Source organism: Saccostrea cucullata, unplaced genomic scaffold, assembly GCF_032062105.1.
Source record: "Saccostrea cucullata isolate Sc308-1 unplaced genomic scaffold, CSIRO_AGI_Scuc_v1 ctg6751, whole genome shotgun sequence".
NCBI lineage: Eukaryota > Metazoa > Mollusca > Bivalvia > Ostreida > Ostreidae > Saccostrea > Saccostrea cuccullata.
In genome coordinates, this window is record NW_026932660.1 from 956 (window position 1) to 28,895 (window position 27,940).

At 31.9% G+C, this 27,940-nt stretch overlaps 4 protein-coding genes across 5 annotated transcripts in view; 2 read left to right on the forward strand and 2 right to left on the reverse strand.

Annotated features, from left to right (window-relative positions):
- The first annotated feature begins 716 nt into the window (after positions 1-716).
- The window catches only part of LOC134235735 (multiple epidermal growth factor-like domains protein 10), a 36,696-nt gene continuing 9,472 nt past the window's right edge, over positions 717-27,940 (forward strand). The window contains exons 1-5 of the mRNA XM_062717881.1: positions 717-982; positions 1,077-1,129; positions 6,868-7,005; positions 7,219-7,353; positions 7,572-7,656. Coding sequence (XP_062573865.1) covers positions 882-982; positions 1,077-1,129; positions 6,868-7,005; positions 7,219-7,353; positions 7,572-7,656 — 512 coding nt within the window. The 5' untranslated portion in view covers positions 717-881. The remainder of the gene's footprint in view (positions 983-1,076; positions 1,130-6,867; positions 7,006-7,218; positions 7,354-7,571; positions 7,657-27,940) is intronic.
- Positions 14,744-15,989, reverse strand: LOC134235736 (uncharacterized). The gene is made up of 2 exons (XM_062717882.1): positions 15,838-15,989; positions 14,744-15,518 (listed from the first exon to the last, which is right to left on the reverse strand). Exons 1-2 carry the CDS (start codon positions 15,954-15,956, stop codon positions 15,083-15,085), a joined length of 555 nt encoding a protein of 184 aa, XP_062573866.1. The 5' UTR covers positions 15,957-15,989; the 3' UTR covers positions 14,744-15,082.
- Positions 18,953-20,689, reverse strand: LOC134235737 (protein draper-like). The gene is made up of 4 exons (XM_062717883.1): positions 20,581-20,689; positions 20,433-20,482; positions 19,760-19,897; positions 18,953-19,450 (listed from the first exon to the last, which is right to left on the reverse strand). The coding sequence occupies exons 1-4, from the start codon at positions 20,667-20,669 to the stop codon at positions 19,395-19,397; spliced, it is 333 nt and encodes a 110-aa protein (XP_062573867.1). The 5' UTR covers positions 20,670-20,689; the 3' UTR covers positions 18,953-19,394.
- Positions 22,048-25,409, forward strand: LOC134235738 (uncharacterized). Of its 2 annotated transcripts, none has more exons than XM_062717885.1 (6): positions 22,048-22,194; positions 22,368-22,420; positions 22,594-22,731; positions 23,856-23,979; positions 24,251-24,285; positions 24,377-25,409. In XM_062717885.1, the coding sequence occupies exons 1-6, from the start codon at positions 22,058-22,060 to the stop codon at positions 24,571-24,573; spliced, it is 684 nt and encodes a 227-aa protein (XP_062573869.1). In that variant the 5' UTR covers positions 22,048-22,057; the 3' UTR covers positions 24,574-25,409. The 2 variants fall into 2 exon arrangements, with proteins under 2 accessions (XP_062573869.1, XP_062573868.1); XM_062717884.1 differs by having other exon boundaries at positions 24,374-25,408.

Consider the following 27,940-nt stretch of genomic DNA (forward strand, 5'->3'; position numbering starts at 1 on the left):
TCGGTGACATTCACGTGGGGCTCGCGAAGGTTCTTCTCTACAGGTTCGTTGGTACATGCCATCATTTCTCGTATCGCCATGGTATTCAAAAAAGTGTAAACTCAGCATAAAAATGTATTTATGACATACAAAAATTATTGCCATTTGAAGTGCAAATTATGATGGGACTACAGAAAAATATTTTGTGTGTCATTTTGCAAAGATGACGTATGATTTGGTGGATTTTCCCTTCCTGGACCCCAATACACAAAACGTCAACATTTTTATTTAATTATGTTAAATTCGTCTGAATGCAGACTAAAATGTTTACAAATATTTATTTATCGGAGAGTTATGATATTTTGCTTTTGGGAATTGCTTTTACCTAATATACCATTATCATTGTCAACCCTACAGTGTAGGCACGTGTCATTTTAGAATTCACGTTGTACAAGTAAAGAGATCTAAGTTGTACTACCCGGCAGATTCTAATTACGTGAATTTTGTATGAGGAAAGAATATGTATGATTCTAAAACTGCTGTCTTCAACTTAAATTTGTTTTCATCTGTAAATCTTTACTGAGTGCGATTTGTCCATAATTTTAATTTTATTGAAGTATTAAGTAATATTTTCCAATTCTATTTCATTTTCCGTGTCTAAGGAGAAAATTATTCGAAGAATTGTCCACTTTTCTAAACCTGTGAAATAATATTTAGTCTCCTCCAAAGAAAAAGATTATTTGTATCATTTATCCTTAAGTCTTTAATTTTTTTTTGAGAAAATAGATGTCACATAACTAGACTGTACAATTTTTTCCGCTTAATTGCATCAGAAATTGAAGTGCAAATTTCCAATACTATAATTGTTTAGGAAATAATCTTCAATACATTAATCTGAGCGCATGGATCGTGTCAGACTGGTGGTCTTGGTATCTCCTTTGTTGATTGAAAACATTTTTGCAGAGATAGCACCTGTAGATCCTAAGTGCTTCGATCCTCATAGGTAGGTCCTTATTCTGGCAATACATGCTTATGTGTTTCCCCACAAAAGTTTAACCCATTATAATAGTTTATTTCGATAATTCTCTTGAGTTTAGTCATAAAGTGCGATGCTGTACTGCCCACAGAACCTTTCGAGGGAAATGTTACCGTAAGTGCATTTTTCTTTTAATTAGTTCTTTCTCCAGACGACTGATATCGATTATAAACTGAAGAAAAAGTTATCTTATTGTATAAATCCGAAATACGAAACGCGATTCGAAAAATAAATATAAAGCATATTTCTCTTGTAGAAAATATAACTATGAAGCACCTTTTGAAAACCAACTACGAGGGGTTATCAAAAAGTTCGTGGACTGAGGCTATAAAATTAGTACTATGTAGTCTGTGCTTTCAAAATTTATATGGGAAATAAAACAACAAAAAAATAAAGAAATGTTGAAAATTTTTGCCTGATACCTTCATTATTTTCCAAATTATTATAAAATGAAAACGACAATATATGATCACCCGGCGCTGTTGTCGTTTATTTTCATGACGTCCGATAACGTCATTTTTTTTTTTGTCTACTTCTTCTACCTCATACACTTTCTTGATGAGAAACCCTGGAGCTGAGTAAGGACTTAAACCCGCCTGGTTTATATGACTTTACAATGTCATGAACAGTGGCCTTCAATGAATATAATATTCCAAATGGATTAATACATTGGGAGAGATCCGCGTTTGATTGTGCCGGCATATTTTGCTTTTGGGAGGTCAATATCTACAACGCATAATCAACGTCATTTTTTAACGTGATTGATTTTTCACTGCTTGACTGCACGTCGACATTAACTGTGTATCTCTTTTCTCTCTGAATCTATTTTGACATTAAAAGACAAGTACTCTGGATGCATTTTATTTCTCTGTAGCCAGTTTCAACATATTTTAGGTCTATACCAGTTTTTTTCAGGGGCAAAACTTTATAGAATGTTGGAAACGACCCCCCCCCCTTTTTGACGTCATTTTCAAGGCCTCATTTGTTTGGACATTCCGTGTAAAATTTGCGATAAAATTTCATAGAACTTCCAGAATGAAGTGAAAATTTCGTATTTTATGGAACAATTGTGTCCAGACACATATCTGTTTTAACGGGATTTTTGAATGTCAAATGACCATATCAAAAGAGTTTTGCTCAGTTACACATAGGTCGCAAAAACGTCGTGTTCAAGGTTGCGCCGCCTGGACATACCATTGCTTACAAAAACATCACTAATTTATTAACAAATAAAATTTATGACTTATGGTTTATTCATTAGGTAGGAAAGATGATGCTTACTAGATATTTAAAAATTCATTGATATGCTTAAAGCGGTTTTAAATTTATGACGCTAGTCCACGAACTTTTTGATAACCCCTCGTATTTACGAGAATAGACCGCACTATAAAGAGGAAAGAACTCATCATTTCGAATTGAGTTATTTTTATTACGAGAAAAGTTCTCACAGGTGCGATTCAGTATAGTAAGCGTTTCAACAACAAAACATAATACATTTAATTTTCTTTAATTTCTTTTATTTTAATTTTCTTGATATCTCCCACCCGAAAAGGGGGCAATTCTTCATTTGCATTATCATTACAGTGCAAAAAAAATTAAATGTATTTAGCTGTATTTCTATAAAAGATTTTCAAAAGAAGATCACAAAATTAAATACTTCTACAGTTAATGCATGTCTTTATTTCATACTAAAATTAAATATTTGCATATTAATGACTCTTGCATGCTTTCAAATAGGATTTATTTTTAAAAATGATCTGGCTATTCTACCGCATATGTGTTAAAAAACATAACAATACAAAAAATATAAAGTGCGATTTTGTCATTTTTTAAAAAGGACAATAAATATATATATTAAAAAATGAAAACAAAAATTGTTATTGGGATCCTTCTGTCACAAACAATCATCAGTTTGGTAAATATTTTTTGCCAAATATAAATAGTATACAAAACAGAGTTTTAAGACACATAGAAAGCAAGAACTCTTTATCATTTTTATCGAGTTCTATCCTCGTTAATATTAGAAGACTCTTCTATCAAATTTCAAGTGAGACTCCTCTGCTAATTTGATTATTAATATGCCTAATGATTTCAATTTAAAAACTAATTTATGAAATTATAAGGAAATAACAAAAATCGGATCAAAAATTATTTAAACATTTTTAAACGTATTAAGCATATCACCAACGACTTCCTTATAAAGAATTTTGATACCAGGTATATGATTGAAGAAGTATTGACGCTTTGAAATCTATATATTTTATATATTGTATACCAATTTTATTGAATTACATTAAATTTTTCATAGTTATGTGTAGCAAATAAAGGACTTCTCACTTCAAAAACGTCTAAATTGGTCAAATTTAAAAGTAACTTCAAGTGGTTTGAATTTTTTTCCGACTCAGTCTTTTTGACGTCGGCAACAGAGGTTATAGGATGTAAACTGATTTTTTAATTCAATCAAACGATGCGTTGCAATCAAGAAAAGGTTATAGGCCATTTTGTGATAAGAAAGAACTGTTGGGGGCCGTTAGCCCGACAATATTGTTTTACTCATACAGAATGGATAGTTTGAAGCCTATAATCTACTTAAAACAGCTACCCTGTTGTGTTCATAATGTAATATCAGAACTTTTTTCTCATCAAATGCATTTGTAAGCATTGCCTTACGTATTGGACTGAATCAGGTGAAGGTTATTTACTGTCACAAGAAACTTACATTCATTGCGATTGTTAACTTAGTGGACAGTTACAGGGAAGTGCAATTTTTAAATAACTGACTGTAAAACATTTAAAGTCAAGGCATGAGATTCCAACACCATTTTGTTGTGATTGTGAATGTTGAAAGCATGTCCTCTTCCGAGGGAGAAAGCACATTTATGATGCAAACAAATTCAGACATGAAGAGCATAGCATAGCAAGTGATAATGAACTTTGAGCTCAAATTGGACCTTTTTCCTTCAAATATTACTCAACTTTTGGTCAAGGCATTTGAAGGATGCAGAAAAACAAAGGCAGCATAGAAAGATTTCCGTAATTAATTTAGCAATATCTAGATGATTTAGAAGAGGCTTATCAGAGCAAACATATAAACAGGCAGTTATTGAGTTCTTTAACTGACAGAGAGAATGTTACACAGTACTGAGCAGTGATGTTTTAATGCTGAAGGACGTCAAGGTGTTGCGTGATAAAAAAAAAATTAACAATATTATACTAATAAGCTTTTTGTCGGTGGAGGAACGAATCAGGAGATGAGTAGACAAACAAATGTAACAAACACTCTTGCATTCCTGATGGCGACAAAAATAGATGTGGTCCTGCAGAAAAATGAGCGGCATTGTTCAAAGTATACATGTACTTTTGAGAAATACGGAGGAGTTATTCTTTCCAGGAGAAGTACTAATATCCGATCATGTTTTGTTCGTACATATTTCATTCCAATAGAAATTAGAGATATTTCCTTCAAATTTAAGTCTTGATATTCATTGTGAATTGCAATATACGAGGGTTGTCCCAAAAAGTCGTAGACACTGTTAATAACTTTTTTAACACGCAACCAATACTAACTTAATTTTGCACAGACATAATACATTCAATGTTCTTTAAAACTGTGAATTCTTAAATATATATCTTTCATATTAATTGTATTGGGACGATTTATATGAAGGCTGATATGGAATGTCGGCGCACGACCAAAATTGGGAATAATTTACGCATATAACTATTACATTTGTTTTTATTTCTTTGGTACTATGTAAAAGATTAAACTAAAATTTAAATCACTGAAACTAGAATCAAAATCTTAATCATATGTTAAATTTTCATATAAAGAGCATTAGAAACAGACGATTCGTGGCATGATTTTCAAAGTGTTGTTCGAATTGAGATTGATTAAAATGACGTCGTCAAACGCGTACCCGGCGCACGGAAACGTAATAAATTGTTTTTGGTATGTGTTATATTCATCAGAGACGGGGAAAAAGAGTACCGAAAGGACATTACACACTATATTTTAATAGAAAAGTTTTTTTTATAGTATGAGATTCAAAGATAATTTTTTCCTCTATATCGAAATAAAAATAGTTATTGCATGTAAAGTAGTCTACTGATTGTTTAACGCAGACATTTGGGAACGTTCTGGACCATGAACGTAGTCAAACAAGGTGTATTCTCTGCTGCCTAAAATGTAAGGTGATCTTTCAACTAATCTAATTTTGATTTAAACTTGAATCTGCTTAAGAAAACGGACAGTAGTGAAATTAAAATATTCCCTTAGTCAAGAGTGGTTTTTCACTATAAAAATATTCATTTGGATGTTAATAGCCTCATGTGAAGCAGAAAAAGGGACCATGACGTTATGAGAGACGTAAATTACTCTAGCTTTCGTGCGCCGATGTACACTTACATGGTTTCGTTATTTTTTCATAGTTTTCTTATTAAATGTGGTATCGTCATGAAACTTAAAATACATGATCATAAAATGTTACTCTTTGCTATGACAAGAAAAGAAATTTGATTTAGCAAAGACAAAAAATAAACTATGTTCCCTGTCTACGACTTTTTGGGACATCCCTCGTATATTTCATCATTTATTGAAATAATAATTACAAAGTTTCAGTTTGGAATATATTGTATGATTCCAATATGAAACATGTTAGATTCATTGTCTAAACATAATTTATTACTAAATACAGGTGACTCTCGATGGCTCCAACTCCGATCTCTCGAAGTGAACCTCCGGTCCCGTTTTTTCCCTCTATATAACGAAGCAAATTTACTCCTGACCTCTCGAACTTCTATCTCTCTAAGTTTTCTATCTCTCGAACCAAAATCCAGGTCCCGTTACGCATATTTCATTGAATTTTACTTTCTATCTCTCGAAGTTTTGACTGCGCGTGTATACACGCCAATCAAGCGTAAAATTGATACAGTTTGGGCTTACCTGGGAAAACAGTGAACGCCTGGGGCTAGTATGGAGGTGTTAATTGGGTGTTTACATAACTGACACTACACCTGTGGGTCGTCCGTGTGTTAATATAATTATATTAATTGGTTATTATTGGTAAATTATAAACGAATTCTCAACTTATTTTAACTTGAAACCGAGACAATATTTTTTAGAAAATAATTAATAGACGTTCGTTTCAATAAGTTCCCAGAGACTATGAACTTTTATTAGAGTCTACATAATCCCAGTATGAAGTATTGCAGAAGAAATTCCTTTCTCAAGGACTGAATACCGATTAACAAAAATCTGGAGAACGCTGGTGAAGGACCCGATCAAGCTGCGGAATAGCCAAACGGATATTCGGGTTCATGTAATCATGAAATAAAAACAAATAAATATTAAAACTTAATTTAGGAATTCATTTTATTTATTCAAAATATTATCATTGCTGTTGATATCAAGTAAACTACCTGTTAAATACGATTGAAATCGTGGCAATTGACTTTATTTACTTATATTACCGGTATCTATAATAGTAGAAGGTCGATGATCGAAACTGAATTTGCCGGATTTTATTTACTTTCTATCTCTCGAACCCTTCGATCTCTCGAACTTTTCTTGCGGTCCCTTGAACTTCTAGAGATCGAGAGTCACCTGTAGTTGTGTTTATTTGTCTTGTGTTTTCCTAATCAAATAAGTTATTTGTACAATCTAAAAAGTTACCATTTTCTTTTTAATATTTGACACATTTTTAAAAACATTGGTCAGTTTCAGGTAACTTATTGGACTGTTTTGGCTCTTGCAAGAAATAGAGAGTATTGAAAGTGCAAAAAATGATGTCATACTTATGTATTGATATCAAGTTACAAGAAGTACGCAGTATCACTTCCTTCTTTGTTTAAAGCTTGTGTAGGAGCTTTTGGAAAGGAATGTAACAAACCTTGCAAACCAGGGTACTATGGTCTGAAATGTCAAGAAAAATGTCATTGCGAGAGATGTAATGCAACTACTGGAGAATGCTTTTACAAAGCAAAAGCATCAGGTAACTGTTCTCTATGGGCAACAGGAAAAATAGAGATCAATGATGGATGTTGAAAGTTTTTAAAATTATCATTTAATTAAAGATAACGAATTGAAATTAACAAATGACAAGAATATAACAAATACTTTTTTGATAAATTCAAGATATCTCTAAATTTAAGATACATGTACATGTACATTGAAATATGGAATCGCTTCCGTTGTCTTTTGTCAGTATGTGTCGGGAACACTGGGTACAACTGTACGATACCCTGTCCTAAAGGATATTATGGCAGAGGATGTAAGGAAGAATGTATTTGTGAGAACTGTGATAGCATAACCGGCGTCTGTCCTCAACAGAAAACATCAAGTGAAATATTGTTTTAATATATGTTTTTAAAATTGCTTAGTCCACGTTAAAGTTTTGAAATATATTTTTAAAAATTGCTTAGTCCACGTTAAAGTTTTGAAATATATTTTTTATTATGGAAAAAAAAATCAACATTCCCCCTTTGATACATGTTACAAATTTTGTTTGATTGTTTGCAATAAAGTCATTGTTTAATTCTGAAATAAATTTCGATTTAGGGATTTCCTTTGTCTCCATCGCTATTTTTCTAGCGGCTGGAATTTTATTTGTTGCTGCATTAGTGGTTTGTCTATTTGTGATGAGGTGAGCTAGATTTTTACAATCTGATTTAACGACGTTCGATCCTGATATTTTAAGTCTTAAACTTTTTTTGCCAAGTATATTTTTAGTTTCTACATACATAGCTTAATTAAAATTCAAATCAAAAAATGGGGGTCAATACGCTTCTTTTGGTGCTACAGTACATTTGATATGACCTTTTTGCACTGCAATTTGTGTCTTAATTACAAATTATATTTTTGACGTTTTCCCTCCAATATTTTTATCCAATTAAAGCATGAAACAAAATGAACTCTAAGTTTGTTTAAAAAATACACTTAAAAATTGTGACTAAGAAAAAGTTTTAAATTGCTTCGCATAATCATTTATTTGACCTTTCTGCACTAATAAAAAGTGATTTTTCTGGCATTGAAAATTTAATAAGCAAAAAATTATTTTAAAGTCTTAAACTTTTTCTGATTTTAAGCAAATAGGCCAAATTTATCTTGAATATTTAGAAAAGAACATCAAAAGCGGGGGTATATGATGTAAATTTTCAGATATTACTAAAAAAGTGTCCATTTTACGTTAAAATTGGCTCAATTTTCAGAATATATTAACTATATTTCTCACACTTTGTTGATAGAATTCATAACAAATAATTCAATAGATATTTCAGCACAACACATTTAACTGCAAAAAAACAGCTTTTTGTGCAACCAGGAAGGAAAAATAGGATTCCAAAAGTAACAGTACTGTTATAGTTCAAAATGGAAAAACTGATCATTTTCGTCTAAAAAACCTTCCGCCACAAAATATAGTCCCTGTCTTAATTCTACTTGAATGGAATTTAATCGCTGTTTTTTCATTGAATATAGTTAAATTTGCATTGTATAATTCAGATTTAATGTTAGAACGTAAAAATGATGCAGAATTTTATGAATAAAGAACCTGACCAAACTACGCTCAAAATCTCAGGATCGAACGTCCTTCAATAGGATACTGCGAAATCACTCATTTTCGGGGTTGGGGTTATTAATCGTTGTTTTCGAGGTATGGAGAAACCCACAAACTCATGACCACCCCGAAATGTAAAGTTTCTTATGCATTACTACTAAACATTCTCAAACAACGAAATCAAATCCCCACAATCCAATATTTTCCCTCAAACATCGAAAATTTGACCCCACAAAAAATGTGATTTTACAGTAATTAAAGAAAATGTGAACGAGCGAAAAAGTATTATTTTGTTACCAAATTAACAAATATAAAAATTGGCATGACAATGAATGATGAGAAAAATATAAAGTACAGCTCAACGCACTTTTTAAACTCACATTGTTTTTCGCACAAATTAAGGTCACATTGTTATAACGCTAAATTGTGTAACGTGACAACAAAATATATTTTAAAAATGATTTGTAACTTAATTTTGATCATATTCCATTACTTTAAACATAATTCACACGTTATAATTGGTAGGATTTCTATATGCTCTTGGATGATATATTATGAGAGTTTCCAAAATGTTTTTCTCATGGTTTCTCGTCAAATGCAACCGTCTTTGTATACGTTCATTTTAAAGCATACTTTTGCCTTGCCCTAATACAGAAACAGTGCAGCTCATGTAACTTCTGTTTTTTCTGCACAATATAATATGACACTAAGGCGCAAGATGGTAGAAGTATTTCTCAGCTGTTCGACTGCTTTCCATGTTAAAAAGACGGCATAAATTCAGGTTAACTTCCTCATGAAAGATACCCTCAAACTCAAAATTTCAAAGATTCAGACCATAAATGTAAATGAATTTTCTTTTCAATATTTACAATTTTCTCTGTTAAAAGATAAAAACTCTTTATTATCCTATCCTTTCACATGATTTCTTTCGGCAGTTTTGTCATTTTTTGGCGCTGCATTTCGACAAATTCAAGACAAGTATGGAAAATGTGCAAAGTACCTTGAAAAATACTCATCTATAAGAAGTAAATTTGAATATTTCAACCAAATAGTATCAAAGAAAGTTCGATTAATTAATTTGTAAATACCTATGATAGAATCATAAATATTTAACATCTATAAAGTGCGTTGAACTGTATAGGTGATATCATTCAGGTCAATTCAATTTCTGAAATACATGTAATATACTTTATCGATGTAGATCTTCGGAAAATGTCGTCGAATTCAGATAATAATTATATGCCTGAAAGTTCCACCCCTGGCGATTTAGCGGTTCAAAGCTACGCAAGAGTTGAGGAAAACGTGTACCACGAATGTGAGCCACTTTCCTTTAATTACAGTGATCCAACTTATCCAGACTCTGAAAGCCATTACGATAGATATCATATCCCAAAAATTTTTCTCCGAAAGAAAGCAAAGCCAACTATTCTCTCTATCCTTATGAATGCAAATAGAAGTTCAGAAACTAATGTAATGAACAGAGGATACTTACATGTTATTGACATGGAAACACACACAACAGAGTCATCTGGAAATCCACCACCACAGCAATATCCGGTAGAAGCAGCGGAAGTACTACCACCACCGTCACCAACAACACCACAACCACCGCCACCAGGAGCAGCAGCAGAGACAATAAAACCACCACAACCATCACCAACACTTACACGACCAAAATCAAGTCAACTCCAAACAGCGGAAAACGCACTATCACTGCAAAACAAAACAGCAAGAGAACCACGTTCCACATCTATAAAACAAATGATAGAATTATTTGACCCTAAACACAAATTCTAAGAAAAAATGTGTCTATTTATTGTTATTAAAATTATCTTTTCATTTTTATACTTCTTAGTTTGAATAGAAAAAATAATAAATTTTAATAAAGCTGCCTCGAAGTGTATCTAAATGTATGACACTATGTGTGCATGCTGCACAAAAAAAAATTTATATCCACAACTTTTTCCACTAATAAAAGTAACTCTCACAATATGAAAAGCCTTTCCGGAGCTTGTTCTTGTTACTTGAAACACTAGTGAAGACACGAGAACTTGAGCTGAGTGAAAATGTCATTTATTGACCAGATAAATGACGAGAGTGAACAAAAACACATAAATATACAATATTACATACAATCATGTAAATTATAGCTGGGATAAGGCCAAATAATGATTAGTTTCAACTTAGATATGATATATTGCAACTTAGTGCTTATCCCAGCTATTGTTATATAATGATTACCAAGTTTGTGTAACAAGAAGGTGGCGTAAACAAAGAGGCCACACAGCATGCTAAATGCTTGCATGCGTGAGTGAAAATGTCATTTATTGACCAGATAAATGACGAGAGTGAACAAAAACACATAAATATACAATATTACATACAATCATGTAAATTATAGCTGGGATAAGGCCAAATAATGATTAGTTTCAACTTAGATATGATATATTGCAACTTAGTGCTTATCCCAGCTATTGTTATATAATGATTACCAAGTTTGTACAACAAGAAGGTGGCGTAAACAAAGAGGCCACACGGCATGGTAGATGCTTGATGTTATACAATTAGGAAAAATTCCATACAACAAAACTTCAATATTGGTATTAAATGGGAGGAGGATGGGAGGTGGCGGTAAATTGATTGCAACCTCATGTTTCCGCAAAATTAAATTAATTGAGCACTCGATCCCGATCAAGCCGAACCCGATCCAAACATGAGTTCGATCCCGATCCAGTCGACCCCATTCTTTTTACATTAAAAACAATAACAACTGCAATTTTAATCTAAATTTGTCAAAAACAATGTAAAAAAGATTGTATATAAAACATTTTATGAGACATAAAATTGTATCTTTTTAAATTAGGCATGCTTTCCTTGTGGATGTGCAATTTTAACAATTACAGAAAGTGGAATGACTTTCAGAAATACGATATCATTGTAATTAGCATTTAATGTATGCGAGTCTCCCTCTCAGGTTGTAGATCCTATAAGCGGTATACCTAATATTTTTTTTTACGTCGCACCTAAAATATATTTTAAAATTTCAGCAAACGTAAACAAATAAGATGACATGGATTGGTTTACATTTTTTTATTTTCGTATCATTGAATCAAATATATTTTAGAAGAACTTAGATTTAATTCTACAAGTGGTAATCCAACTTACATGTATACTCATTGTTCCCTTTCTAAGGAAGAAATTTTTCAAAATCATATCTCAGTTTTGAATATTTTTAATATCCCGAAGAACCAAAATGATTTTGATCTACATATATATATATATATATATATATATATATATATATATATATATATATATATATATATATATATATATATATATATATATATATATATATATATATATATATATATATATATATATATATTGGAGTCCGAAACTTCATAAGAATCCTTACAAACACTGCCAGTTCCAGTAAATGCTCAACCAAGCCTTTTTCTTTACTCCTCACTAAGATATTAACAATAGTGTGGATACTCAAAAATTCCAAATAACTTTTGGACAATTTGAAATCACAAGATTTTTAAAAAAAATCTTCAGCTTAAAAACTTATGACTTTTCAACTTTATACACAACCATTCCCCGATAAATTAAAGTCCAGGCTTTTTGATATCATTGACAGCTGCTTTTTCAATAAAATGGAACTCGTAAATTTACTGACTTGCTTATTTGCAAAATTATATTGTTAAAACACATTCTGATTACACACACAAGTACTCTGAAGTTGACATCAAAAAGATGCTTTAGTTTCTGGTTAACAATATCTGTGTGGTTTTGTGGGACCAGGTCTTCAAACAATCTATCGGAATTCCCAAGGGTACCAATTGCGCTCCGTTATTAGCAGACCTATTTTTGAATTCATTATGAAGCAGAATTTATGCAAAATCTTATACTTGAAAAGGAGAAACACTTGCTGTGTCCTTCAGCTTAACATTTGTATATATCGACGACGTATTGTCAGTTAACAATGGTAATTCCCATTCCTATGTCGATATAATATATCCTGGTGAGCTTGAGATAAAAGATACCTCAAAGTCTGACACATCTGTTTCATATTAGAATATTTTATTTGAAAAAGCTCTTTGATAAACGTGATAACTTTAACTTTTCTATCGTCAACTTCCTTTTAATTTTGCATCAATATACCTGCATCACCTGCATACGGCGTTTATATACGAGGGCTGTTCAATAAATAATGTCCTGAACTATATGACATACATTACAGATATCATATGCCATTAAACTTGCCTTTCTCTCATTGTTGAATCTTTCATGAATTTAAAACAGTTGATGTGACCACTTTTGATCACATAGTTTCATCGTGAGAAGCTGGGAAACAAGGGCTTTTCGAGACACTGCATTATAAATGAATGGTAAAGAATCAGTAAACTAGAGTGAAAATAAAAGCTTCGTGAAAGCTGCCGTAAAACTTGTTAAAAATCCCAAAGAAATATTCACTGAAATATGTGACATTTACAGCAACCAATGCCTGTTTTATAGACAAAAGAGCAGGTGGATTTCAATGATAAAAAATTATATAATGGGCATCAAAAATGGGTACCCTCCTTGCCAACAAAAATTATAACAAATTATGAACTGTTCGCCAAATTTCAACAAATAATATTTGATGATGTATGATTGACTTTAAGACACATAACAAATTTGATAGACATCACATCGGGGGTAGTTTACACTGTATTTAAGAAACGTTTGACGGTAAAAAAAGCTTGATACTCAAAGGTCACCCTATATTTTGAAAAATGAGTGAAAACGACAGCGTGTACGAAATTCTTAACAATTATTTTAAAATATCAGTAATTGTAGTTATCCAAGTTTGTTTTATTTTCAAACAGATATTGGAACATGAATCTATTGCTTAAAACCCTAAAAACAAAATTTACCATAAGATGTACTTGATAAAAACGGCGAATGTCTGACAAGTGGACAGGTATGCAAGAGCACAAAGACAGATTTATATGTAATTTTCTTAAACATTAGTGGTATTGCTGTTCAAAATCGTATTCGGGGAAACAGTTTAATTTCTGGAGGAGTCTAGAAAGCACTTTTTTGGCCAAGAAATCAAAAGGTTTATTAGAAGAAGGACCCAGAATCAGGAATCCACTACATTGAATTCCTTCAAGACAGCGTCCAAATCCGCATGCCCTAAAGCGTAAAGGGGTTTTCGGGATAAACAGAAAGTTAATGTTTTTTCACATTAACAATATTCGCCAGATCTTTGACCTTTTGGCTTGTTTCTATTTCCAAACTTGAAAAAAACTCCTTTCAGAAGGAAGAAATAAGTCCGGGAAATCACTGGATCTGCCATTTTCCAGTATACTAAGGGTTATACCCAAAAATGAGTTATAAAAACGATCAGAAATTGGATAAAAAATGTTACGGACATGTATTTTACTTAAAAGAGATTAATTAGTAAAATCATGAAGAATAAATCATTGAAAAGCGTCTTTTGCTTCTTTCTGAGCACCGAGGACATTATTTATTGAACAGTCCTCGTATATCTCAGTGATTTGATACGCAAGCACATGCTCTACGTATGAACAATTTTTAAAACGAGGTAAATTATTGACAAACAAGTTGATGAAACAAGAATATCGGCAGTCTCGTTTAAAGTCATCATTTCGTAAGTTCTTTGGTCGATACAATGACCTTGTCAGCAATTACAATTTATCACTGAGTCATATGCTGACTGACGTTTTTCATGCTAAATGTTAGGCCATCATTTATACACTGAATTGACTACGGATTTTTCCGTTATTTCCCAAATATGACAAGGAGCACAAGGCGGGAGTGACCGGTCAGCAGGTGATGCTCACTTTTCAATGGCACCTGATCCCACCTCCTATGTTTTGGAGGTCCGTGTTTGCTCTGCTCCTACTGCAGTATTTTATATTGTTTTCTGGACTTTGATATTGAATACTGTCCGTTATCTTCATATCCTTTATATGTTAAAAATATTGCTGATATACCAGCAAATATGATAATTAAGTAGTACATACACGTACAATATTCACCTCACCTTTGAACCGCTGGATAGTATTGAGTTACTAATTTAATATACAATATTACACTTTAATTTGTGAAAATACGTTTGTTCTTATAAAAAACAAAACAAAAATACTGATGAAAATGGCATTAAATTAAATTGAAACATTAAAAGAAAGGGTTTTTTAAAATTTATTTTTTCATCATATTTTTTCTTTTAAAAATCACCAGAGAGCTTCATATGTGTCATAGATGTTTTTCAATATCTGTTTTGGATGGTGCCGGGTGGCGGTAATGTACTTTTGCGAGGACCGCTGACTTTTACAATTGACGGTTTATCTTTACACTCGGACTATGTTCGGAAGCTCTTTTAAGATATCACTATTTATCTAAACATTATCAATTATGTACCTCCATACATGACACAGGTTTAAATGTCAAAGTGTCAGCTGTAAAAGTCAGTGCTTCTCGCAAAAGTCCAATAGTAGTATTATGTATGGACTGTTGCTCTTGCAATGTGTGAACTTGGTAATGGAAGAGGACGCATTGGTTGAAGGGGTGGTTCTGCTGTTATTTGTAAACGGAGTGGTGCTTCTCCAGATCCTGAAGCCACTTCTGGAATGTTTTCTTGTGATCCAATTACGTATATATATCCTGGCTTTGCCGTTTTCCCAGAACATTTATTTTTCCTCTTCAGGAGAGACAGTATGGATGGTTTCGCATTGTTTTCTTTTATTCCTTCGAGTAGATGAGATCTGTCATATTGACTGAGGTAACTCGAATTAGTTGAATCATTATAGATAATTGACAACTGCTCACATTCCTGATACACGTTTTCTTCCATTCTAGTATAGATTTGAGAAGCTGATTCACCAAGGGAACGGCTATCTAGTACATATTTACCGTACTTTTTCCTGGAAAATTCTCTGTGATAAAATTATAAGCTTTGCATTTAAGAAGTTTTAAAACTAAACTAAATATTTCTCTTAAATTAATAACTATACATGAATGATATATTTAAATATTATATTATTATATATTCTCTATGTTGTCACACTTATCTTAATAAATTTAAAATTAATCATTTGAGTTACACTTTTCTGAGATAAATACTTTTCCCCCTGATTTTTGAAATTTTTAAAAAATATTTTTTCTTCCTTATCACGAATAAAAGAGGTGATTTCTTGTAGTGTATTATTTCATTATATATGATATAACAGTTGAAAATGCGATAATTTTATATACCTTTTTACGTAGAGACAAGTTATTAGTGCTGCAACAAAGAAAACACTGCCAGTCGTAAAGAAGGCCAAGGAAGCCACCGAAATTCCTAGTAAAATAGAAATTAGCAAGAACATAATCATATATATATATTAATCATATGTGAGCAAATATAATTTTGAAGCCATAGTTATTCTTAATTTTCTTATAAATTAAGAAAGAAAAATATTCTGTTTCAAAAAGGTTTTCCTTCATTTCAATGTGTTTATCTTGAAACTACATGTGTATATATCTTGATCATTTTTACACATTTTTTTTTAACTTAAAGTAACACAATGAGTTAAAATCATGTGTTTCTTTTAAGATATCTGTGGCATATAGAGAAAGACTTGTTATGAGTATATAGAGAAGATATGAAAATCAAACTGTATTGTAAAGCAACAAAAGACTGCACAATATAAGTGCCGGTGTAAAGACAAATAATGACCCCCATCGAATAATGACCGTGGGGTCATTTTTCAACGACAAAAAATGACCCCCACCCATAGAAAAAAAATCATTTTTTGTAGAAAAAGAGTCCTAGGGGTCATTATTTGATATGTTACTCCTATAAAAAATTGACCCCCATTGAAAAATGACCCCCTTTAAAGTGATACGAAATTGATGACAGGTGAAACTAATTTTTACATTTTCTATAACCAGAAAAATACAAAAACTCGTATGAAACAATTAAGAGATTCACGTAGTCTTTCAATGCTAAAATTGTGTTTGAAAAGAGATTCTTTAATTGTCAAGCAAATAAAATTTCTTTTTAATATTCCTCCTTATAATGTTTGCTTAAAGAATGATATTCCACTTCTTTTTAGAAATCAAACCATGCAACAATCAGGTTTAAATACTCATTAATAGGAAAAATTAATTTTTCCTTCATTTCAACTTTTAGCTTGTATAAGTTTGGCAAATCCTATTTGACAATGAAAGAGGAGGAAATTTTTACCCCCCCCCCAAAAAAAACTTTAAATCAAAAAAAAAAATGAAAAGCAAAAATATAAACAAAACTCCATACCTTTCAATAATACTGAAAGAGGCTCTAGAAAAAATATTGAAATGAAGTTAAGCCTTCACACAAGTACTATCATATCATAATTTACTTCGCCATGATTAAAGCATACGTTAAATATTGGTGGGGGTATACTTGAAAGTATTGTGGCAAAGTAACAGTTGAAAATTAGTAGAGTACTAGATTATTTTAAGCTTATTTTTACTCCCTCCTTATAGAAAAATAAAGGTAGCCCCTTAGGGTATTTTTTGTTGCTTTTATTGATAATCGACTTCCTCCTAAATAAGTAAGGGGGTTGGGTGGTTATATCACCTAAAATATGCTCTGTAAAGCTATGGGCTAATGTAAAATACACATTCTAATGCAAAAAACTATACATGTAGACATAACCTTTTGATTTAGGACACAGTATCAATTACATATCTTAATTCTTGTTTTACTCCACCCTTTTACTTAGTTCTGAGTATATTTTTCAGAGAATTTAATATGAAAATCAGAACAAAAATTTTCAATTTTGTAATGTCTTCGTTATGCTGTATCATAATATGAAAAGTTAATTGAAAACCATTTCTTTTTATGTCCCCGTAATTGAAGATTCGGGGGGATATAGTTTTATTGTGTCTGTCTGTATAACTGTCTGTCTATCTGGCGGTCTGTTTGTCCGCAAAAACTTTAACCTTGACCATAACTTTTCATTTATTGGAGCTATGACTTTCATATTTAATATGTGTATTCCTTGTGAGAAGACCTTACTTTGGGTACCACCAAATTTGACCTTTTGACCTTTACCTTTGAGTTTATCCCATTTTACACAAAAATGCCAAATATTTACTTTGGTCATAACTTTTAAACGGTAGATATTAGTACTCTCATACTTCACATATGTATTTTTCTTGGCATGACGACCTTTCATTGGATACTAAAAACTTTGACTTTTTGACTTTGACCTTGGAGATTTCCGTACTTATGAAAAAAAAACTTTAACCTTGTCCATAACTTTTGAACAGTAAGGGCTATGGGGTTTTCATACTTCACATATAACTCATTTTTCAGAACTGAATTTAGATGTGTGACCAAAAAGCTATTTTTTTTAAAATGATCAGTTTCATTATTAACGTCTGCTTACATAATATTTATTGGAAAATAAATGAGAAAAGAAATATTTTTTAAAATATCACCAGTATTGAAGAATGAGTTATATATAATCCTTGTTACATTAAACCTTACTTAAGAAACCATCAACTTTGACCCTTTGACCCTTGAATATGACCTACCTTTCAGAAACTTATCCTAAACCATTACTTTTGAACAAGTGGTGCTTGGGCTTTCCTATTTTGCAATTGTATTAAAATTATTTCTTGTGAGAAGACCCTATTCTTTGTGGGTACCAATATATTTAATTTATATTTAAGAAAAGTTTAATCTTCGCTATGTTGCCATACAGGGGCATAGCTGTTTCACAAACGCATCTTTTTATATGTAAGAGGAGTTGCGGATAAGAGATGGATACCCCAATGCGTAACAGACGAACGGACGGACATTCCGATCACTATATACTCTCCCGCTTTTCCAACGGAGGATATAATAATATATAATACTGCTGATTTTTTCTGACAGTACGATGATTTCCACCATCGAAAAACAATGTTTACCTAACCCTTTAGGTTCGATAAATCTTTTAATCCTTTAGATTCTGAATCATCGCGTTAACCTAAAATTATAGCTATAATTGTATAATATGAGATCAACATATCCTCAATTTATTCCCAATTAGCTCAGGTGAGCATTTTGGCCAATATGCGTCTTTATCTATTTTTTTTTTTGCCCCCTAAAAAATTCAGCTTGAATCCACAGGGAGTCAATTTTCTACGGGGGTCATTTTTCTTCACGTGGGTTCTGCAAATTTTTAGGGTGGTGACACTTTTTCTACGGGCAAAAGGGTCATTTTTCTACGTCGAATAATGACCGGGGGTCATTTTTCGCCGTAGAATATTGACCGGGGGTCATTTTTCGCTGTCGAAAAATGACCCCCGGTCATTATTCGATGGGGGTCATTATTCGTCTTTACACCGCAAAAAAGTTTTCATCTACCTTTCGTTGTTTTCGTGTATGTCAAGGTCACGCCACTTTTATTTTTAGCTAAAACTTGTAAACAACATTCAATTGGAGCATGCAAGGATGAGAAGTAGGTTCGAACAACTTTTTGAAAAGATTGCATCAAAATTGTTGGTCTACATTCATTCATTCCTGGGTTCTTGAGACCATGGTTATTATAGTAACTTATTCATTTTTTTTGCGCACGCGTACAATAGGGAGGAAGAAGTAATGCAATATTTTCGTTGAAGGGCATACTGAAATTATTTTTACTTTTATTTTTCTCCGTAAATATAGACCTTTTAGGTTCTGAAACCTGTAATTTTCTGAAACCTGATACTTTTAGAAATCGAACAAAATTTACTAGGGCCATTTAAAAGTTCAACGTTTGTCAATTTACCCCTATGTGCGTCACGGTGTCATTTTATTAATATCTTTTACTGAGTAATAAATTCTGCTCTATACTTGTACCTCTTACATTACCTGGAAAAGAAAGTTGTAAGAAAAATCAACATAATGTTTAGAATGTTAGTTTATTAAATTACATATGTATCAACATAAGTACTATTAATGATATCAATTTCAATTTAAGGAAATGGTTTTATTTTATTCTGTCGCCCAAGAGTTTTGCTTTTAGACCCTTAATTATGCCACAAGAATATACCAAAATGAGATTGGATATGGTTCATCTTATATTCAAACTGGTAAAGAAAAACATTATTGTGTTGCTGAATAAAAATCCTCAGCAGATATTGTACTAAAATGTTTATTTATATTACATGAGGTACTTACTTGATGAATTTTTCTCATGAAAACAGTTTCCTGTTGTAGCATTGCACCTGTCACACTCACATTTTTCTTGACATTTAAGGCCATAATATCCTTTAGGACACGGTTTGCTGCATTCCAATCCAAATGACCCTATGCATGCTTAATAAAAGCCAAATAAAGACCATTTCATTCTTATTCACCAGGTATATGGAATAAGACAGTACATTTCATTTAGTAAGATTGAAAAGCACAGATACGAAAGATTCAATGACTGATTGTATATTGTGTAATGTTTCTCTCGAGATTTTTTCACATATGTCGATGGAGAGCTGCAAACTTTGTCCTATGCCCGGCACTCAGGGCCATTGAGCAGGGAGGAATCTTTTTCATTCTAGCACCTTCTGCGACACGGGACCTCAACTATTAAAGGACCGGTCTCCACGTCCACAGTGGGATTCCAATCCGCGACGCAAGGATCAACTCCTTACTTCACGACTCTAGAACCGGCGCTCTAACCACTGCGCCATTCGGACGACTCTTGGTAATGAATAATTGTATAAGTTAAAATAACTTTAGTCGTGTGTGTCTCAAAACTTAAACAAAGATTGTCATTTTATAGCTGTTATGTACAAGTTTCTTCAAGATACCTTAAACAACGTATTGAATGCATAATTTTAGTAAAAGTACAACTTACGGTAACATTTTCCTCCAATTGTTCTATACGAGGTACAACATCGCAAATTCCTTATAAAATACAAATTATTATTTTATGATGTGATTTATTGATATATATAGGAAATGTACCTTCAACACTTTATTAATTTTTTTTTACATGTACTTACTCAGAAGAAAGATAAGAATCGATACACTTAGGTTCTATAGGAATTATCCCTAACTGTTTTGCATTATGCACCGAAGAGATGACTATCATAACAACCTTGAAAACATCCATTTTCTACAACTTTGATTTAGATGAGTATATGAAAGTGACTTCCTGAAAAAGTTTGCCCTCTTTGAATATATCGTTTATTTTTATTCCTAAAAATGCAATTAATATTATGTATGATTGCACTCAACAGATGTCTACAACAGGGAAAAGTTTGCATATACGAGGAAACTGATATCTTATTCCCTCTCCAAAAATGCATATACTTACAAAATTGAACTTAAGCACATTTGTAAAAGTACCTACCCTTCAAATTATACTAATATTAAACTCCCTCTCTACGCCATCGATACATAAGGTCCACTGTAGTTGTGACCAGTCAAAACAGTTTCATAGTTTAAAGGTTAAGCTGAAAAATATTGTTTGTTTTTACTTTTGGAGGAAAAATGGTAAAAGTTTCGAAATGGCTCAATGTTTCTAGACTTCTAGAAAACAAGGATCTCCTATTTTGTTTTGTTTAATTGACTTTTGATCTTGAAAACTGTTCGTTTTCTCCAAATCTTTCACAATTCACACATGTGTATTTTTAACCTTATACCCTTGACTTTTATCTACTTAAAAAAACCTTTACTTGGGACATAATTTCTGAACAGTTAGTGCTGCAGCCTTTATCTTTCACAGATGTATGTCTGGTGACAAGATCTTTGTTGGGATACAAACATTTCTATCCTTTGACATTGACCTCAGAATTTTATTCTACTTTGAAACCATAAACCTAACTTACATGTATAACTTTTTTAAAAGTTGGTGCTATGACGCTTATGTTTCACATGTACATTTTTTATGAAACGGTCGTCCCCTGGGTACCTTAAATTTTTTGTCTTTGACATTGATCTGGAGAGTTTGATTCATGTTTTAAAATTTTTAATCTTTACCATTCACATTGAATAGTTAGCGCTTGGAAGTCATATTTTACAAGTATAATTATTGGGTAAGAACATTAAAATTTTCATTTCTTGACTTTGGAGTTTGACTTTCATATGAGGAACTATAACCTTCGCCAATAGCTGCCATAAGGAGATATAAGTGTTTCCCAAAGCCATATTGTTTTCATTATTATTATCATAATACTACTTTTAAATAGTGCTTGTTTTAAAATTTTCGATGAATCAAAAGCACTTAACATATAAAAACAAGTACAATATCAAACAAAGAACATAAGAAATTAAAAAGACATAAAACAACTAAAGATGCAACTTTATAAGTATCTACATACCCCGTAACATATAGAATAGTGTGCCAAGTTTTTAATCAAAGAGAAACTGCGTAGTGAGAGTTTGCCAGTATAATGAGATCGGCTTATTGAATATCGTTCACAATAGGGAGAGGTCAGACCTTTGCATAATATATTGTATTCAAATATACCAGTGTGTATGAGGAAATTACAATACATAATATCAACGTACATAAAAATGTATTTCACTGGATTGTTCACATGGCTTTCTTTTTTGCTGATAAAAATTACTTCTAACGATTTAGAGCCAGTGGATCCACTTTGCTCAAAGTCACAGTAAGTGCTTAATTTTACTTCTTACTAACAAAATACTTCAAAACATCTTAATCTTTCAGAAAATGATATGTAGTTGTTTTAATACTGAGGAATATAACCCATTTTAAAATATACTGCAAATGATAATAATAATAAAAAAGAAATATATTTTTATGAAACAGAATATATTTCAGAGGACACACTCGATGTTGTGCTGGATATAGAACAATAAAAGATAAGTGTCACCGTGAGTTATATTTTCTCCTTTTAGCCTAAGCATGGTTTTTAGAGAATTTTTTGTTTCCTTGTATCCCATGAATACATCATGAATTTGTCTTGACCTACTAAAAAAAATTGAAATAATTATTTTGATGTAAATGCTAAAGATTAAGTATTTATACTGAAGCATTGTTTGTTTAGCATGCAATGGATCATTTGGAATTGAATGCAGCAATACATGTCCAGAGGGATATTTTGGAAATCAATGCGAAGATAAGTGTTTTTGTGACAGATGTGATGCAAGAACAGGGGAATGTTACAATGAAACCACATCAATCAGTATGTGAATATGATTTAAAGTATGAAAATAAAAAAATACTTTCTAGATATACATAAATGACATTGTATAATAATAATGATTGAATAGAATTAAGTTTAATGTCAACTAACTGAATGATAAAAGTGTTACCATCTCCCGCCCCCACCCACATAAAATCCTTAGTTTACACAGCTTAGTGTGAAAATAATGGGCTAACAATCAGTATGAAAAAAGACATCTAGCATTTGACTTAGTGATAAATTGTATTTGCTGACAAGGCCGTTAAATCTAGTTATTTTAACTATTAAGTTATTCTCATCATAATTGTCAATATGACAAGGTCATTATACTGACTGACGTTCTTAATAATAATTGTTAGTCTATTATTTATATACTGAGTTGACAAAACACTTTCCCCTTATTTCCCGATCATGACAAGAAGCACACGGCGGGTGTGGCCGGTCTGCACAGGATACTCATTCTTCCATGGCACCTGATCCAACCTCTGATGATTTGGAGGTCCGTGTTTGCTCTGCTCTTATTTTGTAACCTTTATGGACTTTTGATCTTGAATACTGTTCGTTATCTCATTAGATATTTAAACTCATTATGCAGGTGACAAAGGTATATTGTTGCATATAAGGAAGGGAGGTTGACGATTGAAAAGTTAAAATCAAACAAACAAATAAGCAAAAGAAACATTGAATATAGAATTAACATGTATGACTAACCGGTTGTGGATTTGTAAGGGAAAATGAGTAGTAATTTCAGATTAACAACCTTTATATTAATAGAAGGGAAGTCATGAATAAGAAGTGCTATAAATTGGATTTGATTTAGGAATTATCCAATTATTGATATTTTGGTTTTTAATCAGAAATAATGATTTTCAAACATTCATATAAGATCTTTGCCGAAGAAAATGAAAAAGTTATAAAAAGAAAAACATGAAATCGTCAAAAGCATTATTAAAAATTGGACTGTTTTTAAACCAGGAAAGAAGTATGCCTTATTTTGATTATAATATAAAGATAAATTTTATTGAAAGTACTAGTAAGTGATAAGTTTCTGATTATAGTTAGGAAGATTGCCATTTATACGTGTTTACATCCTCAATTTTTATTTCAAATTATCTAATCATTAGATAATAGCCAAAATGGAAAGGATAAGGAAAGGATATTGATTCCATGGACAGGGATCCTACTAGGGCTATTGGGAAGTATAGGATCCGTTGCTGTTCTTTTCTCAGTTCTTTTTCTTAAGGAAAGGTGAATATGAATATGAAAATGAGAACACAATAAACTCATAACTCAACTGGATATTTATATACATATTGTTCTAAAAATCATATCAAGTTACAGGTAGGTACAGCGAGAGAAAAAAACCTTACAGGAAACAATATCTAATGGGATTGAAAGAACAAACGAACAATTAATACACAACTTATAATGTATCGAATAAATTCACATTTCAAAAGAAAGTAGTTTATATTGAAAGTTATATATTTTTTAAATGTTATAATTTTTACATCTTTGTCAGAGAGAAACTTCTACGAAGAAAGGCTAAACAAGATGGTAAGTAACATCATATGTATGAAATGCATATCATGCAACCAATTTTGATGAGATACACACAATACTTTTATTTACATGTATGCAACAGAAGACACAGAAGGGAACGAATATACAGACCATGAATTAGAAGAAGACAATTATGCCAGTGTAAGAGAGTCTCGAATGGTTTTGGACGAAGAAGGGGCTTGTGGTGGACTAAAAATATGTAAAGCATTGGAAGATGATAATAAAGAAAAGACCTGGACAATGCTTAACCCGTATGATGGATTAAGTTTCAACATATCATAGAACTGGGACGAAATATTTTAGAAATAATGAAAAACACAATACTTCTTAGAAGACCTGAATTATTGGTCGATAGATTGTATGTTGTTTTAAGTCTCATTTTTGTCGACTTGGAGCAATTGCGGTCGCGTTTGGAACAATTGACATTCTGATTACGAAATAAACTTGACACATGAAGGTTGCATCTGACGAAAAGTACTCTTTTGAATTTAGTGATTTAGAATAGAGCGATTAGACACACAAGCATTTACAATGGTTGCTTATACTTATCTAAATGAAGTAGATTTAATGATAGATTGTATTTAGTTACACGATCCTTGCATCGACCATATTATTTGCAAAATGTGGATTTTAAATAAAATTGTTGATACCATTGTTCTATCAATTTATTTTGTCAATGGCTTGCCCTATTTTAGAAATTGTTTGTGCGTCGATCATGTTTAGCATATTAAGTCAAATGTAGATATAAACTTCATACGCAGATGATAATTGTATAATGCTATCAAAATAAGGGAGAAAATTTTTTGTTTCTGGTAAAAATTTAAAAACAAAAAAAGAGTCTATATTTTTAACTGTAAAGTCCTAACTGAAAAAATTTAATTAATAAAAAGCTAAAATTGTTTCAAAAATGATTTCAGGAAGTGCTATTAACGGTCATGCGATTTCAGTATGTAACGGAATAATATGGACAGATATAGGAAGATTATCGAAAATATAATTAATTTCCCATTCTATCAAGTGTTTAACGATTTTCAAAGTAATTTGTGTAAAAGTGAATTATTGCATTACTGTAGAAAGTGTAATTATTTGTAAACCAAAAGAATAAATATCAACAAATTTTATATACATTACTATACGATTTATAGACATTTTGAAAACCGTTAAATCAGATAAGAGAACAAATTAAAGTAATATTGAAATAGCTTTTTTTTAAAGAAATATTTCTTTCGAACAAAAAGAATTGATCATTGTTAATAAGGTTTCTTAATTAAGACATCAAAGAGCTATGACTACTCAGAAAATAATGATTAAAGAACAAGGTTCACGTTTGCCTTTTTGGCCCTGTGAATTTCTGAAAACCTAAAACTGCTTAGGTTTAGTTAACAAAGCATTGGATATCACTCAGATCTTTGGTGATTGCATATTTATCAAAAATGACGTAATTTTCTGGTTTGTCAATGCATTGTGACGTCACGAAATGCGTCAATTTCCTCATATTCTAAAAAAGTCAACAGAAACGGCCTATTGTTAAAGGTACTTCTTTTCAATATTTGTTATAGAGTAGCTGCAATAATGTAGCCCTTTCCGATTTTTTTTTTGGGGGGGAGAGGGCTACAACTCCTTAGGATCTCTATAATGGCGCAGATGCGGCAGTGGATCACTCCCGCACGGATTTCGGCTCAAATTATCAGTAAACGGCTATTTTATTATTATCTCTTACCTGGAATCCAAATATGTAATTATGCAAAACATAATTCGATCCAAAAATATTCACAACGACCCATTAGCGGTTATTTTTCGTGTGTGTCAACAGCTTAACTTGAATTTATCCGCCATGTTTACTGACCTTGATGGATTGTATTTTGGGACAGCCAATGAGAATTTAGGTTCTATAGGAGCGGATCTACTAGGAATTCCCTTATTTTAAGCATACGTATCGCTGTTTGCGCAAAAATAACACTTGAAATGGTTTTATTTATCGATGTTTTTGTAATATATTATAGCACAATCGTTTATAAACATCGACATTTGCTTTATTTGGTTGTTCCAAATTTCAAGCGAAAGTCTCACTACGTCACGCGTGAACTGTCATGGCTGCTGAATATTGCAGCTGGGAAAGACACAGATTTATTTTACATGGTTTTCGAGTTTAACAGGCTATGTTGTTGACAGTGAATAAAAATTCCGTCTTATAAGAAGTAAGTTTAATGTAAAAATAATTTATTTTGCCTCCAACCACCCATATCAAAAAAATATATTTGCACCATTACGGAGATGCGATGGAATTGTAGCCCTCTCCAGAAAACATCAGATAAAAAAAATCGGAGAGGGCTACATTATTGCAGCTAGTTATAGAGCGCAACCTCTGATCTAAAGTATTCAACTAGTAAATGATAGATCTGTTTCTGAGGATTTAAAGACATACTCAAACATACCTATTTACGTCCATAAAAAACTGGCTTTTTAAAATTGCAATGTTCTTGAATTATATATAATTCAAGAACATTGCAATTTTAAAAAGCCAGTTCTCCCAGACCTGGACCTTTATGAGAAAATTTTTAATTAGAAATGAAAGCACTAAGTCTTTATTCTATTTTAATACTTCAAATGGAGCATCAAGTGTTAATCTATCAATAACATGAACGAAGCTTTTTTCACAATGACTAAAGACTGATTGATTGCATACTGATAGTTTTTCATTCATATGGAGATGTCATCATTTGCCGGTAAAGGGCTTCAAATTGAGACCTCTAGTCGGCACTGAGGGCCATTGAGCGGTCAGGGTTCTTTTTCGTGCCAACGCCTACCGTGACACGGGACCTACGTTTTTAAGGTCATATTTGAAAGACCTGTAACTTTCACTTCTAGAGCCGAGCGCTTGGCGAAGGATTAGTCACTACCTATGTTTACGTCTTAGGTTTGACGCAGTGCCGCGATCGAGAATTGAACCCGGGCCTTTTTTTTCTTATGAATTTCAGAATGATATATTTTACTTTTTAAACATTCTAACAATTGCTTTGCTGTTATTAAAATAAATTATTTCTTGTACATTTACACATTTAATTAATAAAATATATCATTGATTAGTAATTTACGATATATCAAGGCTCAAAATCTTTTAAAAAGTTCTATATAACGGTTTCATTAGTGAATCAAGTATTTAACAGGTAGGAGAGAATACTCGAAATCGGATATTATCCGTGAAATCGCGTATAATACCCGATATTAGGGTATCGTTGAATCCGCGAAATCGGGTATAGGAGGTGTAATCACCTTATAAAACTTAAACGATGGGATGGCGCATGTTGCCGAGTTAACTTTCATCTAGATACACATGTTTTCTAAAGGTATCACTGGCCAAGTAAGAATTTGGGCGTCAAGATTAATGCGCTCAGGACAACAAATACCCGTGGAGCTCAGTACATTTCATGATTTGCACACAAAAAGGCGTTCGATTTGCTTTATATTTTTCATAATGTTGAAAGTATATGCATCTTCCTAATGTTCATTCCCAACACAAAAGAATTGTAAAGTATCAGAATTCGGGAATTTATAATAATTTCACATCAACACGACAAACATGAACAATTTGTAGATTAGTCAAATTATACGGAAACACATTTCACACACAAGATATGATGTCATGTAT

Excerpts from the sequence above, each read along its gene's own strand:
- LOC134235736 (XM_062717882.1), bottom strand. The coding sequence starts at position 15,956 with ATGATTATGTTCTTGCTAATTTCTATTTTACTAGGAATTTCGGTGGCT. Across the intron at positions 15,519-15,837 it reads ACTTGTCTCTACGTAAAAAG|AGAATTTTCCAGGAAAAAGT; the intron begins GTATATAAAATT and ends ATTTTATCACAG.
- LOC134235737 (XM_062717883.1), bottom strand. The coding sequence starts at position 20,669 with ATGATAGTCATCTCTTCGGTGCATAATGCAAAACAGTTAGGGATAATT. Across the intron at positions 20,483-20,580 it reads GATTCTTATCTTTCTTCTGA|GAATTTGCGATGTTGTACCT; the intron begins GTAAGTACATGT and ends GTATTTTATAAG. Across the intron at positions 19,898-20,432 it reads AATTGGAGGAAAATGTTACC|CATGCATAGGGTCATTTGGA; the intron begins GTAAGTTGTACT and ends GCTTTTATTAAG.
- LOC134235738 (XM_062717884.1), top strand. The coding sequence starts at position 22,058 with ATGAGGAAATTACAATACATAATATCAACGTACATAAAAATGTATTTC. Across the intron at positions 22,421-22,593 it reads AATAAAAGATAAGTGTCACC|CATGCAATGGATCATTTGGA; the intron begins GTGAGTTATATT and ends TTGTTTGTTTAG. Across the intron at positions 24,286-24,373 it reads AAGAAAGGCTAAACAAGATG|AAGACACAGAAGGGAACGAA; the intron begins GTAAGTAACATC and ends TGTATGCAACAG.